The following is a 14,623-nucleotide window of genomic DNA, read 5'->3' on the forward strand; positions in this document are numbered from 1 at the left end:
CACTCCTGAGGAGCCTGACGCATTCCCCACCATGGACCCTGCCTCTAATGCCTCTTCTTCTGACTCAGCACAGCTTCAAAACTCTTCAGTCATCTGAAAACACTCAGTCTAGCCGCATGGAAGATTCCTTAGCATCGCAGCAGGCCCTGCTCTCCAAGGAGGTACAGGATGTCATTTTGGAGGCCAGAAGGCCATCAACTAGAAAAGCTTACTCTGCAAAATGGAAACGTTTTTGTGTTTGGAATGAGAAAAAGGGCCAGTGCCCTGGAAAACTGAATTTACCTCAAATACTACAATATTTGGCTGAACTGCTAAGCAGTGGACTTTCGTTCTCCTCCATCAAAATCCATGCCTCGGCCATTTCTGCAGAATACAACACTGGTCCACCTTTATTCTCTCACCCTCTATTAAGACAGTTCCTCAGAGGGGCTAAGAATTTAAGACCTCCAAGAAAACAACCAATACCTGCTTGGGATCTTAATTTCATTCTGGAAAAACTGACTTTGCCTCCTTTTGAGCCAGCTGCCTCATCAGATTTACAATATTTGTCCTGGAAAACAGCTTTCCTTCTGGCTATCACTTCAGCTCGTAGAGTTTTAGAACTGCAGGCTCTTATGGCTGTCAAGCCTTTTATCATCTTCCATCAGGACAGAGTTTCATTACGTACCAACCTGTCCTTTATGCCTAAAGTGGTATCCAGGGTAGCTTTAAATCAGGCCATACATTTACCTACTTTTTATCCTAATCCTCAAAACAAAGGGGAGAGATTACTGCATTCCTTGGACATCCACAGACAACTGCGTTATTATCTGGACAGAACAAAACCTTTCAGAAAATCAGCACAGCTTTTTGTGGCCTATGCAGTAGGAGCTCAAGGAAAGTCAATATCCAAACAGACAATCTCAAAATGGATAGCCCACTGCATACGCTTTTGCTATTCCTTTCATGGCAAAACTGTACCTACAGGCATTAGAACTCATTCTACCAGGTCCACAGCCACCTCTGCAACCTTCCTCAGAGGAGTTCCTACCAAGGATATTTTAGAAGCAGTCACTTGGAGTTCTGTACATACCTTCTCCAAGCACTACAACCTGCCATTATACTCCAAATCTAGAGCAGGCTTTGCCACTGCAGTCTTGCAGGGCATTTTGGCTCCTCCTAGCTCCACCTAGTGCCTACCACCCCTTTTTTAGCTTTGGGATTCTACCCATCTGTTATGACTGCATCTGTATGCACGATGAACATAATACCGTTTTGTACCTACCATAAATGTAGATGTTAGAGTGCTAATACAGCTGCAGTCCAGGTTTCCCTCCCTCCTTCCCCTCTAGGGGTCTTCTTTTATGGTGTATTTGCTTGCAACTACTGGTCTTTGATTATATTGCATTATTACATAATTTTATGTATTGCCTTCCTTCTGGGGGCACCTGACATCTGGGGCAAGAAAAACAGAAGAAAATGGCGTTGGCTGGTTCTTGTATACCCCTGTCGCACTAACGTCAGGGAAGAAGCGACGACAACCAATGCCGGACCTAGACTTTGGAATTCAGCTGACCGAGGACCCGCCTGATGGCAGGAGAACCCATCTGTTATGACTGCAGCTGTATTAGCACTCTAACCATCTACATTTATAGTAGGTACAAAACTGTACTGTCATGGAGTTCCACAAAACCAGAAATTTTGCAGGCTGTTTTTGTACTGCCAGCAGTCTCATCCATGAAAGGCTACTGGACTGATCTGAGGGGTATATATTCCTCTACACTATCACATGGTTGGCCATCACTTGACTCTTGGGTGAGAGGGATATTAACTAGAGCCTATTGTATACTCTTACCATCCTCCCCCAGTCTCTGGCTGCTCACAGTGGTAACGTACAATAGTTAAAAGTTGCTGATAAGGAAGTTCTATCCTTACTAGGCAAGGAAGCCATCCAAGAGGTCATGCCAGACCATCTAGGTTGGGTCAGTACTCCAAATCCTTTCTGGTTTCGAAAAAGAATAAGGATCTCTGGTCAGTTGCTGAGGTGCTTGCTTACACATCAAGATTGAGCAAGCATCCAGGAGGATTCTTTGCTTCTGATTAGGAACCAGTCACTTTCAGTTCAGAGCCCTGCTCTTCAGTCTTATCACAGGTCCATGGGGAGTTCACAAAGTGTGAGTATAGTTGCAGCCCATCTACAATTCCAAGGGACCAAGATGTTCCCATATTTGAAAGATTGCTTCCTGGCTTTCCCAGTGTTAAAATTCCAGCAAAAAAAAAACAGGGATTACCTTTTCCATATTTTTGTTTGGCCTTGAGCATCACAGTCTGTCAGAGTCTCCACTAGAGCCAACTTGGGGCTTGCAATTCATCTGCTGCCTTCTGGACTCAGTTCACAGAGTAGTATCTTTACCACTAGAAAGAATTCAGACTCTTCACAAGGCAGTACAAGACCTCCTGCAGTATGATAAACCTCCATCTTCTCTTGTCCTGAGTCTAATACCTTTTTGTATTCTAATAGTTCAATTTGCTCAGTATCATATGAGGCTGTTTTAGTGTGCAATCAGTGTTTCCAACTAATTGACGGTCTCAGATTTCCCATTACTCTAACCAACACTTAAAAAAAAAATCATCTAGTTTGGTGGATCTCTTCCTTACTTGTCCACGTGGGAATATTATTTGTTCTCCCACCTCAAGTGGTAGTTATATGGATGCCTATCTGGGGATTGGGGGGTCATTTTCAGGAGACTGTGGTCCGAAATATTTGGAATGCTGTCCAGATCAGCATGTTAGAGATGGGTGAAGTTCTCCTAGCATTTCAGGAGCTTCAAGAATTCCTCCCACAATTTGTGAATTTGAGTCTAACAATATAACTGTGGTGTGGTACCTGAACAAGCAGGGAGGAACCATGTCCTGTCCTCTGTGTTGAGGGAAAAAGTGTATGTGGCAGTGGTCAATGAATTTGTACTGCTTTCTAGTAACAATGCACATTCCTGGGAATTCCAACTGCATTGCATACAGGCTCAACAGGACAGTCCTTATGCCTCACAAGTGGTCTCCCAATCCAATGATGGGTCACGCTATTTTCAGCTACTGAGGCGGTCTGTGCTGTGATCTCATTCTGCATTCCCCAGCCAATACCAAGTGCAGTACCTACTTTTCCTTGATCCCCAAAAATGGTCATTCTCTGAGACAGGCTGTAATCAAGCAGTGCCCTTCCAGAATCCTTCATGGTTACCCTCCATTTCCTCTGATTCTGAGATTCTTACAGAAATCCTTACAATGCAAGAGCAACTGTCATTCTCATTGCTCCTTTCTGGCTCGGATAAGTTTGGTTCTCCCTACTCGGGCCTCATCTCAGAAAGCAAACTTGGCTTTTAAATCTGATTTGAGATTTCCACCCATTTGAAAAAAAACTCACTCAAATCTCAAGTATCTAAACCTAACTGCTTGGTTCTTCCAGTTCCAGTGATGGTCATGAAACCACACCTTGTCTCTGGATGTTGAGGCTATCTGCATCCCGGAAAGACTCCTCTCAGAAGGTATAACATAGTAAATGACATTTTGCTTTCTGGGTAACATTTCATCAGGTAAGTCTCTTGCAGGTGTCTGTTCTGATGTTTTGCAATTTCTGACATCCTTATTTGATGGGGTGACAAGTGTTTCAGCAGTTAAAGTGCATTTGGTGTCAATTTCCAATTTCTCCCTCAGCCAGATTCTTGTTTATTGGCATTGCATAAATTGTGCAGAGGTGCCATGAAAGGACTTTTCCTCTTGAGGCCATCAGTCAAACATCCTGCCCGCTCTTGGGTTTAAATTTAGTGCTGGAGGCCCCAGTTCAGCCTCCCTTTCATCTAGCTTTTTCTGTGACCTTGAAGTTTCTTTTTTTGGAAAACTTTCCTGGTGGCCTTTACTTCAGCCAGGAGAATTTCTGAACTGCAGGCCCTGTCTTAACTTAGACTGTACCTTATCTTTCACATGGGCAGTTTCCCTCAGAACCTTCTTTCATTCCTAAGGTGACATCTAAATCCAGCCTGAATCACTCTATTAATCTTCCTCTATTCTTCAGCTGTTCATAGGTGTCTACTAGGCTAATGGCCTGGAGCCTTTACACGCCTAGCCCATAGGATTATCCTGGCATTGTGCCACCCGACCTTAGTTCCCAGTGCTTCTGTTGAGTAGAGCCAGTGGAGTGATCCCTGGGATGAATTTTCTGTTTCCCATTCACTCATCAAGATTTGTCTTGAAGAGTGCCAGTGAGGTGCTCTCCTTGACTGGTATGGGAAATCTATTCCATAGCATGGGCAGTCTGGGTTATGAACCTGTCCCTCCAGCATGTTCTGTTGATTGTGGTAATGAGGTTGATGTCTCCGGAGCTTGTGTTATGGGGGTATTGGGATTTCTCTAGATGTAGCATTTCTAACAGAGCTGGGTCAGACATGGCTTTGTAAGTCAAGCAGAGATCGCCTCCAAGTAGGCGATATGAGACAGAAAATAATTGGAGTTAGTCTGTCCATATAGGACAAATGTTTAAGGCCTAGGATCCTCTTTGTGAGGTTCTTTTGCGGCCTCTCCAGTTGTTGCAGGTGTTTGAGGTGCATTCCAACTTAGAGGAATGCATACTTTATATCCTGGATGTTTATAGGCAAGCAAAGCTTTATTTACACGTCACTAAACGGTATAGGAAGGGCTTACAGTTGTTTATTTCTCTCTCTCCAAATAGACACTAAAGTGTTATGAATAATCCTATCCAGATGGCTGTCAGACTGTATCGCACCTGTGCATTAAAGCAGCAATGCGCATCTCCCAGTTAAATTTAAATCTCATTCCTTGTGTTCTGTAGCCACATCTGTGGCATTCTTCAAGAATTCTTCTATTGATTGTATCTGTGCTGTGACAACTTAGTAAGCACTGCATAACTTTTCAAAGCGCTACAAACTTAATTTGATCTATAGGTCCATGGTATGATTTGGAGCTGCTGTCCTTTAAAGGCACTTGGCATGATACCATCAAGGAGATCCAGTAGCTGGGGGGGTCCTAATCCAACAGTCTAATGGGATGGACAGAATGTGAATGGATATGGATCCTTTCATTCATGTCCATCTGATAATATAATCCTTCCACCATCCCCTTACCTTCTACTATTGCTGATACTGAAAAAGTCATATAGTGTCCTAGTGATTTAGATAGCAAATGCTGGTCTAGAGAGGATAAGTGCATTGTACGTGGGAAATGTTTGAGAAGTTCAAGGCTAGAGAACTTACCAATACTGGCACAGATCCAAAAAGACAGCCTGGAATGAGAGGATCCATTGTTTGGTACAGATCCAACTGTTGTATTGGACAGACTGGAATGAAAGGATCCATTGTTTAAGGACATAACTTCTTTTTTACTTTAGTGCTCTGCTTAGCCTTATAGTTAAAGGTATAAGCTAGTGTTTTAGAACACGTACACCAATTGTTCTCCTATAGTTTTGAGTGTTTTTAACTCATTACAGCTGGGTGACGCTTGTAGGTGCTCCTGCAGTTGCATCCTACTGATGCCTCTAGGCATCAAATATTGTCTGTTCATATTTGCTTTAATAATTTTAAAGCCGTGCTACCTACATACAAAGTATTAAAAAAAATTCATATTTAAGCTTACACAATGACAAACGTACCTGCTATATGCAGAGGTAAAATATCAAAACAGTTGAAATATATATTAATTGCTGTTCTTATAATATTTATGTTCTCATAAATGTCATGCTTTTCTGAATATCTCAACAACCAAGTGGCACAGACAGAGCTTCTTACCCTCGTATAAAAGTTCTCAGCTGGATGAACAAAAGTGCTTTTAGCAGTATGTCTGTAACCCGAGTGGTTGCGGAGATATTTTAAGTTGTTTACAAAATATTACGATAGTTACTATATTTATTGTGGCTTAGAAAATCCAGTTTAAACTCTAGAAAATAAAGCATGCTATCATGATAACGAGAGTTTGTGCTGAAGAGTTTGCCATTTACACTTGTTTAGTAATGCCTATCATTCCAGAGATATGAATATTTGTTTGAAATGTGAGAACATAATTAAGTTCCATCAAAAAGCTTGGGTTGTGTCCATTGAAAGTTACAGTGCAAACTTCCAGAACTGTTAACGGAGGGAATGAGTTGAATAGTAAGAGCTTCAAGCTCCTTTAGCTTTGTCCAGGGGCGTTTGTTGGTACATATTACTTCTTGCGGACCAGAGAATTTGAGTAGGGTACATAATGCATGTCTTGAGCCACAGCCAACAGAAGAAGCTTGGCTACAAGATGTCAGATATGTGCCCCTAGAGGGATCTGATTTGTCCGTCTGTTGTATTCGGCCATAAATTCCTGTTGGAGTAATCCTGTTATTTGGATGCAGAAGTCCTGTGCCCATCATGTATGGGTAAGTGAATGATGTCCTGTAAATCATGTAGTTCATTCTTGTACCTATCTAGTTAATACATGGTAAGTGTACACTGTATATTGTAGGTGGCAAACAAAAACTTGCAGTTTCCAGAGGTGGTATGTTCTGGGATTTGCCTGCATGTTTCATGCCATCCTTCCATAAAAAGGCTTGAGTTGTGCTTGCCTGTAATCTTAAGGGAGGGCAGTAAAATAGAAAACTAAAATATTGTAGCAGAATGTCTCTGAATGTGATAATTATTTTGCACCTAATTTTTAAACACTACTTGTGAATTTGCATTTGTATAAAAATTGTTGAATGCTACAGTAAAGATATTGTTCTTAACTCTTATTTCTTTTTCCCCTTCTCCAGACTGAAAGCCCATACCAGGGAGGAGTCTTCTTTCTCACAATTCACTTTCCAACAGATTATCCTTTTAAACCACCAAAGGTAATCTCAGTTTTAGATCTTTGTTGGATATGTTCCTCCACATTGTTCCATTACACATGTATATGCCTATACATGCATTTTCTTTTATTTTATTTTAAGACTGTCCCTAAGATACTTGCAGATGAGTGTCTGTACTGTTCTAAGCATCTTTTAACAGTTTTGTTTTCTAGCCAGAACAATAAAAAACACTCGAGTGCAGGTCCTTGTGTCCACAGCAAAACTACAGCAAAGTATCCAAAAACAACAGGAGGACACAAGATAGGCTCCAGGTTATAAAGCTTTAATCAGGCACAAGCACTTTCACATCTGTTTCTTCAGGTGCATAAAAACAAACAAACTAGTCATACTTTTAAATATTGCTGTGTACATCACATGACAACAATACATCACATGTCTGTATACACTCCATTACTATAACGTATTAAAGCTATATGGTAACCACAAAGTAACTAAATATTCAAAGAAAATCATAAAAATATAGTCATAAAATATTTCTTATACACTTTGTGCACTATCAAAACATTGTTAAAATACATATTCTTAAAAACAACTACTTTACCTACGTAGAGATCTGGCCTTTAACTTTGGTCTCCGTGGTATTTGTTCATTGAGACCATGTCCCATGTCAGCTCTGAATAGGACTATCCATCTAGTTTCCAGTTCCTCTGTTTTACTACATATGTCCCCCTTTTTACTCTCAGAACTCCTAGCAATGGCCATAAACTTAAATTTATGTTGGTTGTTAGTACTGACAACCTGTTTGGCCAGGGCATTACTTCTGCTTTGCTTGCCTATGTGATAAATGTGTTCTCTAACCCTCTCCTTGAGTAAACTGTCTGTTTTCCCAATAAAAAATTTCTTGCATATTACACAGTGAGCAAGATGCACTATGTGCTGTGCATCACATGTAGCTTTTACTTTAAATTGATATAGCCGGTCCTGATCTGGAAGTAAAAATTCATTGCTTATATCTATATACTCACAGTATGAACATTTACCACAAGGCTTAGTCCCCATGCCACCCATAGGTGTTTTCTATTCTCTGGGTGCACATAAATGTCTCTTCAAAGACTTTTGATTTCTGAACAAAAATTTAGGTTAATTCTCTATCCATTTTGTGACCGCCTTGTCAGTGGTCAATATTCCCCAGTGTTTACATATAATGTTCATACAACACCCGACATCACTAGAGAAGCTTAATGGTACCTTTAACTTAGGCTTATCACCACTGGTCTCTTTCTTACCCCATCTATCAGAATAGTAAGGTCTAGCCTTAGTATGTCGCCAACTAACTACTTGTATTTGCTTCTGTACATCTCTCTCCCCATAGGCTCTGGCCAGTAAATCATTCCTCGTACTGTTCAATTGTTGATGTTGCATCCCCAACGTTCAACCTAGACTATCTAAAAACCGGATTCCTAATGACATTATCAAATACATAGACCCGACATCACTAGAGAAGCTTAATGGTACCTTTAACTTAGGCTTATCGCCACTGGTCTCTTTTTCCTTGCACCATCTATCCGAATAGTAAGGTCTAGCCTTAGTATGTCGCAAACTACTACTGCTTGTATTTGCTTTTGTACATCTCTCTCCCCATAGGCTTTGGCCAGTAAATCATTCCTCGTACTGTTCAATTGTTGAAGGAAATCTGCATCCCTAATGTTCAACCTAGACGCTCTACAAACCTGATTCCTAATGACATTATCAAACAGATAGGTAGGGTGCATACTTCCTCTGCTTAAAAGATGGTTAACATAACATTCCTTTCTGTACAAGCATGTATATATACTCCCATTTTCAATATTTACTTGAACATCCAAACAGTTTATTCCTTCATATGAGACAACAGATGTAAACCTTAGAAAAGTGGTGGTTGCATTCAAGAACGCAAGAAATTCCAATAACTCCTCTTCTGTACCTGCCCATAAAATAAAAAGGTTATCTACAAATCTACAAAACTTTATTCTGATATGGGCCACTCAATAAAAGCTCATGTTCCCATACAACCATGACAGCACTGGCGTAGCTATTGGCACAGGACGTGCCCATAGCTATGACAGCACTGGCGTAGCTATTGGCACAGGACGTGCCCATAGCTATGCCATTACGCTGCCAGTATAAATCATCACCAATCAGAAAAACAATTTCTAAGACAATGCTCAGTAAATTCCTCACTAGTATGATTTTACTTTCAGAGAAATCAGAGTACATTTCCATAAACTTGGTAAAACTTTCCAACCCAATCACATTGGGTATAACAGTAAAAAGAGAGACCACATCAAGTGTTACCCATGAGAACACCTTCAATAGAGTTGTAATTATTGAAAGTGTATAACTCTCTCAAAAACTGTTCCGTGTCTCTTAACACGTGCTCTCTACTATTTAAAAGTGGTCTCAAACATTTTTCAATGAAATGGATGCTGGTTCAGTACACCAGTTTCTACCGGACACTATAGGCTTCATGGGTGGGTCAGTAGTGCTCTTGTGTAGTTTGGGCAAACCTTGGATAATGGGTGTAGTAGGTGAATTAACCATAAAATAATATGCACTTTTTCTATGAACAGCTTAACCCTAACGGGGCAGTTTCTCATAAAAAACATCTTCCTTCAGCATGTGAGACAGTGAAATCATATTTATTTTTTCCATAATGACTGTAGGCCCTCCCTTATCGGCAGGCCTGATTACTATTGTGTCATTCTGTAAATCCAGTAAAGCTTCATGTTCTGATTTTGTTAAATTTAGGTTCATAGATAGATACTGGGCTATCTGCTCGAAGGCATATATTGGCCCAGCCACGTTGTGCGGTATTCACCGCCCCTTTGGTTAGTTCCCTAGGCCCTTGATCTAGCAGCTAGTACCCTTGGCCCCTATGTAGTAGAGCTGTTGGTATGATCCCTGGGGTGAACTTCCTGTTACCCATCCACTCGTCAAGGTTCCTCTTGAAGAGTGATAGTGAGGGGCTTTGTCTTATGTAGATCGAGACCTTGTTCCATAGCAAGGGAAGTCTTTGCGAAGGGAATCTATCCCTCCAGCATGTTCTATACATTGTTGTGCTGAGGTTTATATACCTAGAGCGTGTAGCTCGAGTAGATTTGGTTTCGCTAAAATGGAACATGTTCAACAGTTCTGGGTTGGACATGGCTCTGTATGTTAGACAGAGATTGCCTCTCAGAAGGCGGTATGCAACAGAGGAAAGCCTTAGTTTTTCAATCGTGCTGCATAAGGCAACTGTTTGAGGCCAGTAATACTTTTAGTGAGGTATCTCTGTGGTCTCACCGGCTGCTGGAGATGCCTAGCCAGGTACATTCCAGTTGGTGCATTGTACTCAATGGGTCTGATGAGGGAAGAGTAGAGGGGCACCACTACATCCTTAGATCTTGATGCAAACCCTTTCGTGATCAGATGGGTCACATAGAAGGATTTTCTAACCACCTTGGCAACATGGTTATCAAAGGAAAGCTGACTATCTACTTGGGTCCCTAGATCCCTTATTACTACTTCAGATTTCAGGGGGTTACCTCCTATGTGGTAGTTCGCGGGTACTCTGTTTTTTCCAAAGGGGATTACTATGCATTTTTTAGCATGTAGCTTGAGACCATGGCTTTGACACCATGCATCAGTCTCATTAAGGCTCTTCTGGAGGATATCCATGTCGGCCGGAGACTCTATTATAGCACCCAGTTTGCAGTCATCCGCAAACTTGGTCAGCCACAGCCCTTCAGTGCTTGCCTGTACTTCTGAGAAGTATATGCCAAACAAGAGGGGCCCCAGGACAGAGCCCTGAGGCACACACCGCTCATTACTGGTCTGGATTTGGACGTAGATCCCGCTACTCTTACTTTGTGGGATCTGTCTGAGAGCCAGTTTGTGATCCATCTTGTGACGTAAGGGTTTATGCCCAGGTTGATGAGTTTATCAATAATACCCGAATGGGGAATGGTGTCAAATGCTTTAGCAAGGTCAAGGTAAGCCATGTGTACCTCCTTTCCCTTATCTATAGCCTGAGTAACTGTCTCAAAGAAGTCCACCAGGTTCAGGAGGCATCTGCCCTTGACGAAGCTGATCTGTGTGGGGTCAAGTGTTTGGAGGTTCCCAATCTTTCCATTTACGAATTCCATAATGATTCGCTCCATTACCTTACAGATCAGACTGGTCAGGCTTATTGGTCGGTAGTTCCCAGTGTCTGTTGTGGGCCCACCCTTGTGCAGCGGAACCCCCGTTGCTGTGCGCCATTCTGTGGGCACATATCCTGTCGAGAGGCTGAGACTGAACAGGGTATTCAGATGCGGGGTTAATTCATTTTGGAGCTCACGTATGACACAGCCCGGGACACCATCTGGTCCCATGGAGGCAGTGTGGCAGTGTTTTTAGCTTTAGAATAGAGCCTTATTAACCAACGTATCAGTAATAATTGGAGTTGCACAATCTCTTGGAATAGTAATATAGGCCCTGTAGGTGGGGGGGGGGCGATCAGCCAAAGATGTTGGCAATGTCACTGGGGTCAATGTATTTTGTTCCATTTTTTACTAGCTCAGAACAGACCTGAGCATTGCCATTTAGATTTTTGACATAACCATAGAAGGTCTTATGGTTATCCTTGGCAATCTTCTTTTCGAAACTGGCGTTAGTTGATTTGAGGACCCTCAATTTCTTACTAATGCTGATCAGTGATGATTTATCTACTTGAGATTTGGCCTTTTTTTGTACAAGTCTCCTTCTTTTATTGTATAGTTTGCTTATGGCCGGGGACCACCAGACTGGTTTATTCTTGCTTGAGGAAGGAGTCTTGGTTTTATTTGTGATAGCACGGTCCATGCAATCCTGAAGATGTATATAAAGTGCCTTGGCGTAGGATTCTGCATCCTGGATATCATTATCCTTCTGCAAGGGAATAGTGAAGCTTTCCACTTCTGACTCAAGTAGTTTGAAGTTTGCTTTGGAAAGGTTTTTTATGATGGTTTCTTTGACTGGGGGAGGTTGAGGGGTGAGGACTTCCAGGGTTATCAGTTTGTGGTCTGATCTGACCAGAGAGGGAGTGATAATGGGTGTGGTACAATGGTCGGCCATATTTGTGATGACTAAATCCAATATGTTGTCCCCTCTAGTAGGGGAACATACCAGTTGTTCAAGAGCATTTGAATTTATAAATTCTATGAACCGCTGGGCATAGGAGTTAGAACTTTGGTAGTTCACCCAGTCTATTCCAGGGTAGTTGAAATCGCCCAAAATTATGGTGTTGGGTAGGACCTTTACATTTTCCAATGCCTCAAGGAATGCTGAGTGAGCATCTTGGGACAAGGTGGGCGATCTGTAACAGGCTACAACTTGAAATGTGGTTTTGCCTGCTGATAGTAGCACATGGATGATCTCTGGGGTATCATGCTGCGCCACTAACTTGGAGATGTGGGTATCCTTGATGAATATGGATACACCTCCGCCCTTTGTACTGCGATCCGGTAACTAAGGCCAGAAGGTAAGATATGAATTGTAACCTGGTAGTGCTGGGGTGCTCTCTGGAGCCTTGAACCAGGTTTCCGTCACTGCACAAACATCAGTTTTCTCCATACTGAGGAGTGCCTCAAGTGCATGCATTTTGAGGTTGAGACTTCTGGCACTGAGTAGCATTACCCTTAGTTTTTGGATACCTGTGCTGGTTACGGTGGTTGGTTTGTCCTTTGAGCCTTTCCTAGAAAAGGCACTATGGGGACAGCAAGAGCCTTGGCCAGTATTCAAAAGCCTAGGTGTGACAGGTGCAAACCATCTCTGGCTTTTAAAACTTTTGCCCCTTGTAATGTTTATGCCTATTAAAATCATTCAATTTATGTACATCCTCTGCACATTTTTTCAAAAGCATTAACTAATGGGTTACCGGGAAAAGCCGAAAGACACAAACAATTAACTAATGGGTTAACTGCAGCTATAAATATGCTAGGTTTTTTACAAACATGACTACCTTGCATAGGTATAGTCTCTGTGCCATTAAATTGCATTTTTAACATCAAATTACATGTAAACGTCTTTATATCAAATATAACGTCTGCAAAGTCAGACCTACCAGTGTGTATGAAAGACTATCCTTTTTGTAACAAACTCATCTTGAGACGGAACATGACTGGATAAATTCCATATCCAGTCTGTCTTTAGTTTGAAAAAAGTTTTCTTTGTATTGTATGGGTTCTTTTTCAACCCATCGTGCTTCCTCTTGTTCCTGCTCCTGCTGCGATCTCTGCTCTGTTGTCTCAAGGCAGGTAGCTTTTGTTCTCTTATAGGTAGTGGGAAATTCAAAGGCTGCACACACCTCTGTTCTCAAAAAAAAAAAAAAAAAGTCACTGTTGGCAGAATGGACCATGCCTTACTTTTCAGTAGAATTAGATTCCGTTGTTCCTTCAGCTGCATTATGAACTTGTGCTACAACTTGCAATGTCTTTCTCCTAGCCCCTGGTTCCTTCACTGCTGATGAATTTCCCGCTGCCTATAAGAGAACAAAAGCTACCTGCCTTGCGACAACAGAGCAGAGGTCGCAGCAGGAGCAGGAACAACAGGAAGCACAATGGGCTGAACGAGAGCCCATACAATATAAAGATAACTTTTTTCAACCAAAGAAAGACTTTATATGGAATTTATCCAGTCATGTTCTGTCTCAAGATGAGTTTAATTTGTTACAAAAAGGATGGTCTTTCATACCCACCGATAGGTCTGACTTTGCAGATGTTATATTTGATATAAAGATGTTTACACATAATTTGATGTTAAAAATCCAGTTTAATGGCACAGAGACTACACATATGCAAGATAGTCATGTTTGTAAAAAAACTAGCACATTTATACCTTGGTTGGTTGGGTGGCCTAATGGTCAAGGTGTTTGCCTTACAAACACAAGGTGCAGGGTTTGAGTCTCACAAGGGATAATTGGCTAGGCTTAAAATGGCTCGCAAGGGCAGTTAGCCTAGTACTAATGTATGAACCTATGAACCTGCATTTAATCCATTAGTTAATGCTTTTGAAAAAATGTGCATAGAGGTTGTGCATAAATTGAATGATTTTAATAGGCTTATACATTACAAGGGGCAAAAGTCTTATAATTTAACAAAATCAGAGCATGAAGCTTTACTGGATTTACAGCAGAATGACACAATAGTAAACAGGCCTGCCGATAAGGGAGGGCCTATAGTCATTATGGAAAAAAATAAATATGATTTCACTATGTCTCACATGCTGAAGGAAGATGTTTTTTATGAGAAACTGCCCCCTGTTAGGGTTAAGCTGTTCACAGAATTGCATAAGCAATTAAAATAGACTATTATCTCCGTGTTTCACTGTTGCAGTCATTACATTTGGATAATTCTGCTGGTAGGTTGCCCTCAGTCGGCCTGAATTCCAAAGTCCTGGGTCCTGCGTCGGCTGCTTTTGCCCCTTCCCTGACGTCAGGTCATCAGGGGTATAAAAGATGCGGCCGACTCATTTCCTTCAGTCTTTCTTGCCACACAGTGCCTGAAGCAGAAGCAGTTAGCAAGTGCTGGTTGGCATACTCCTGAGATTTTCGTGTTCGAGTTTCAGACCGAAGTCTTCAATAAAGCTAAGTACCCCGTTGCAGAAACTTTTTTCTTGCACCAGACCGATGTCAGAAAAAGTTAATAATTGTATTTCTTGTGGAAAGCAAATGCCTCATAAGGACTTTCATTCTTACTGTAGTCCTTGCCTAGGCCCTGATCACAACGTTGCTGGTTGTTGGTTTTGTGCTAGAGTTAACCAACGCACTATTAAGCGTCTGTATGATTTTGC

General features: G+C 41.6%; 1 protein-coding gene across 1 annotated transcript in view; it reads left to right on the forward strand.

Moving 5' to 3' along the window:
- Positions 1 to 14,623, forward strand: part of LOC122789203 — a 1,548,683-nt gene that overhangs the window by 290,320 nt on the left and 1,243,740 nt on the right. The window contains exon 4 of the mRNA XM_044056474.1: positions 6,761 to 6,838. Within this exon, the coding sequence (XP_043912409.1) occupies positions 6,761 to 6,838 (78 nt within the window). The remainder of the gene's footprint in view (positions 1 to 6,760; positions 6,839 to 14,623) is intronic.

Source organism: Protopterus annectens, chromosome 14.part0 (assembly GCF_019279795.1).
Source record: "Protopterus annectens isolate FY-2018-M chromosome 14.part0, PAN1.0, whole genome shotgun sequence".
NCBI classification, from domain to species: Eukaryota; Metazoa; Chordata; order Ceratodontiformes; family Protopteridae; genus Protopterus; species Protopterus annectens.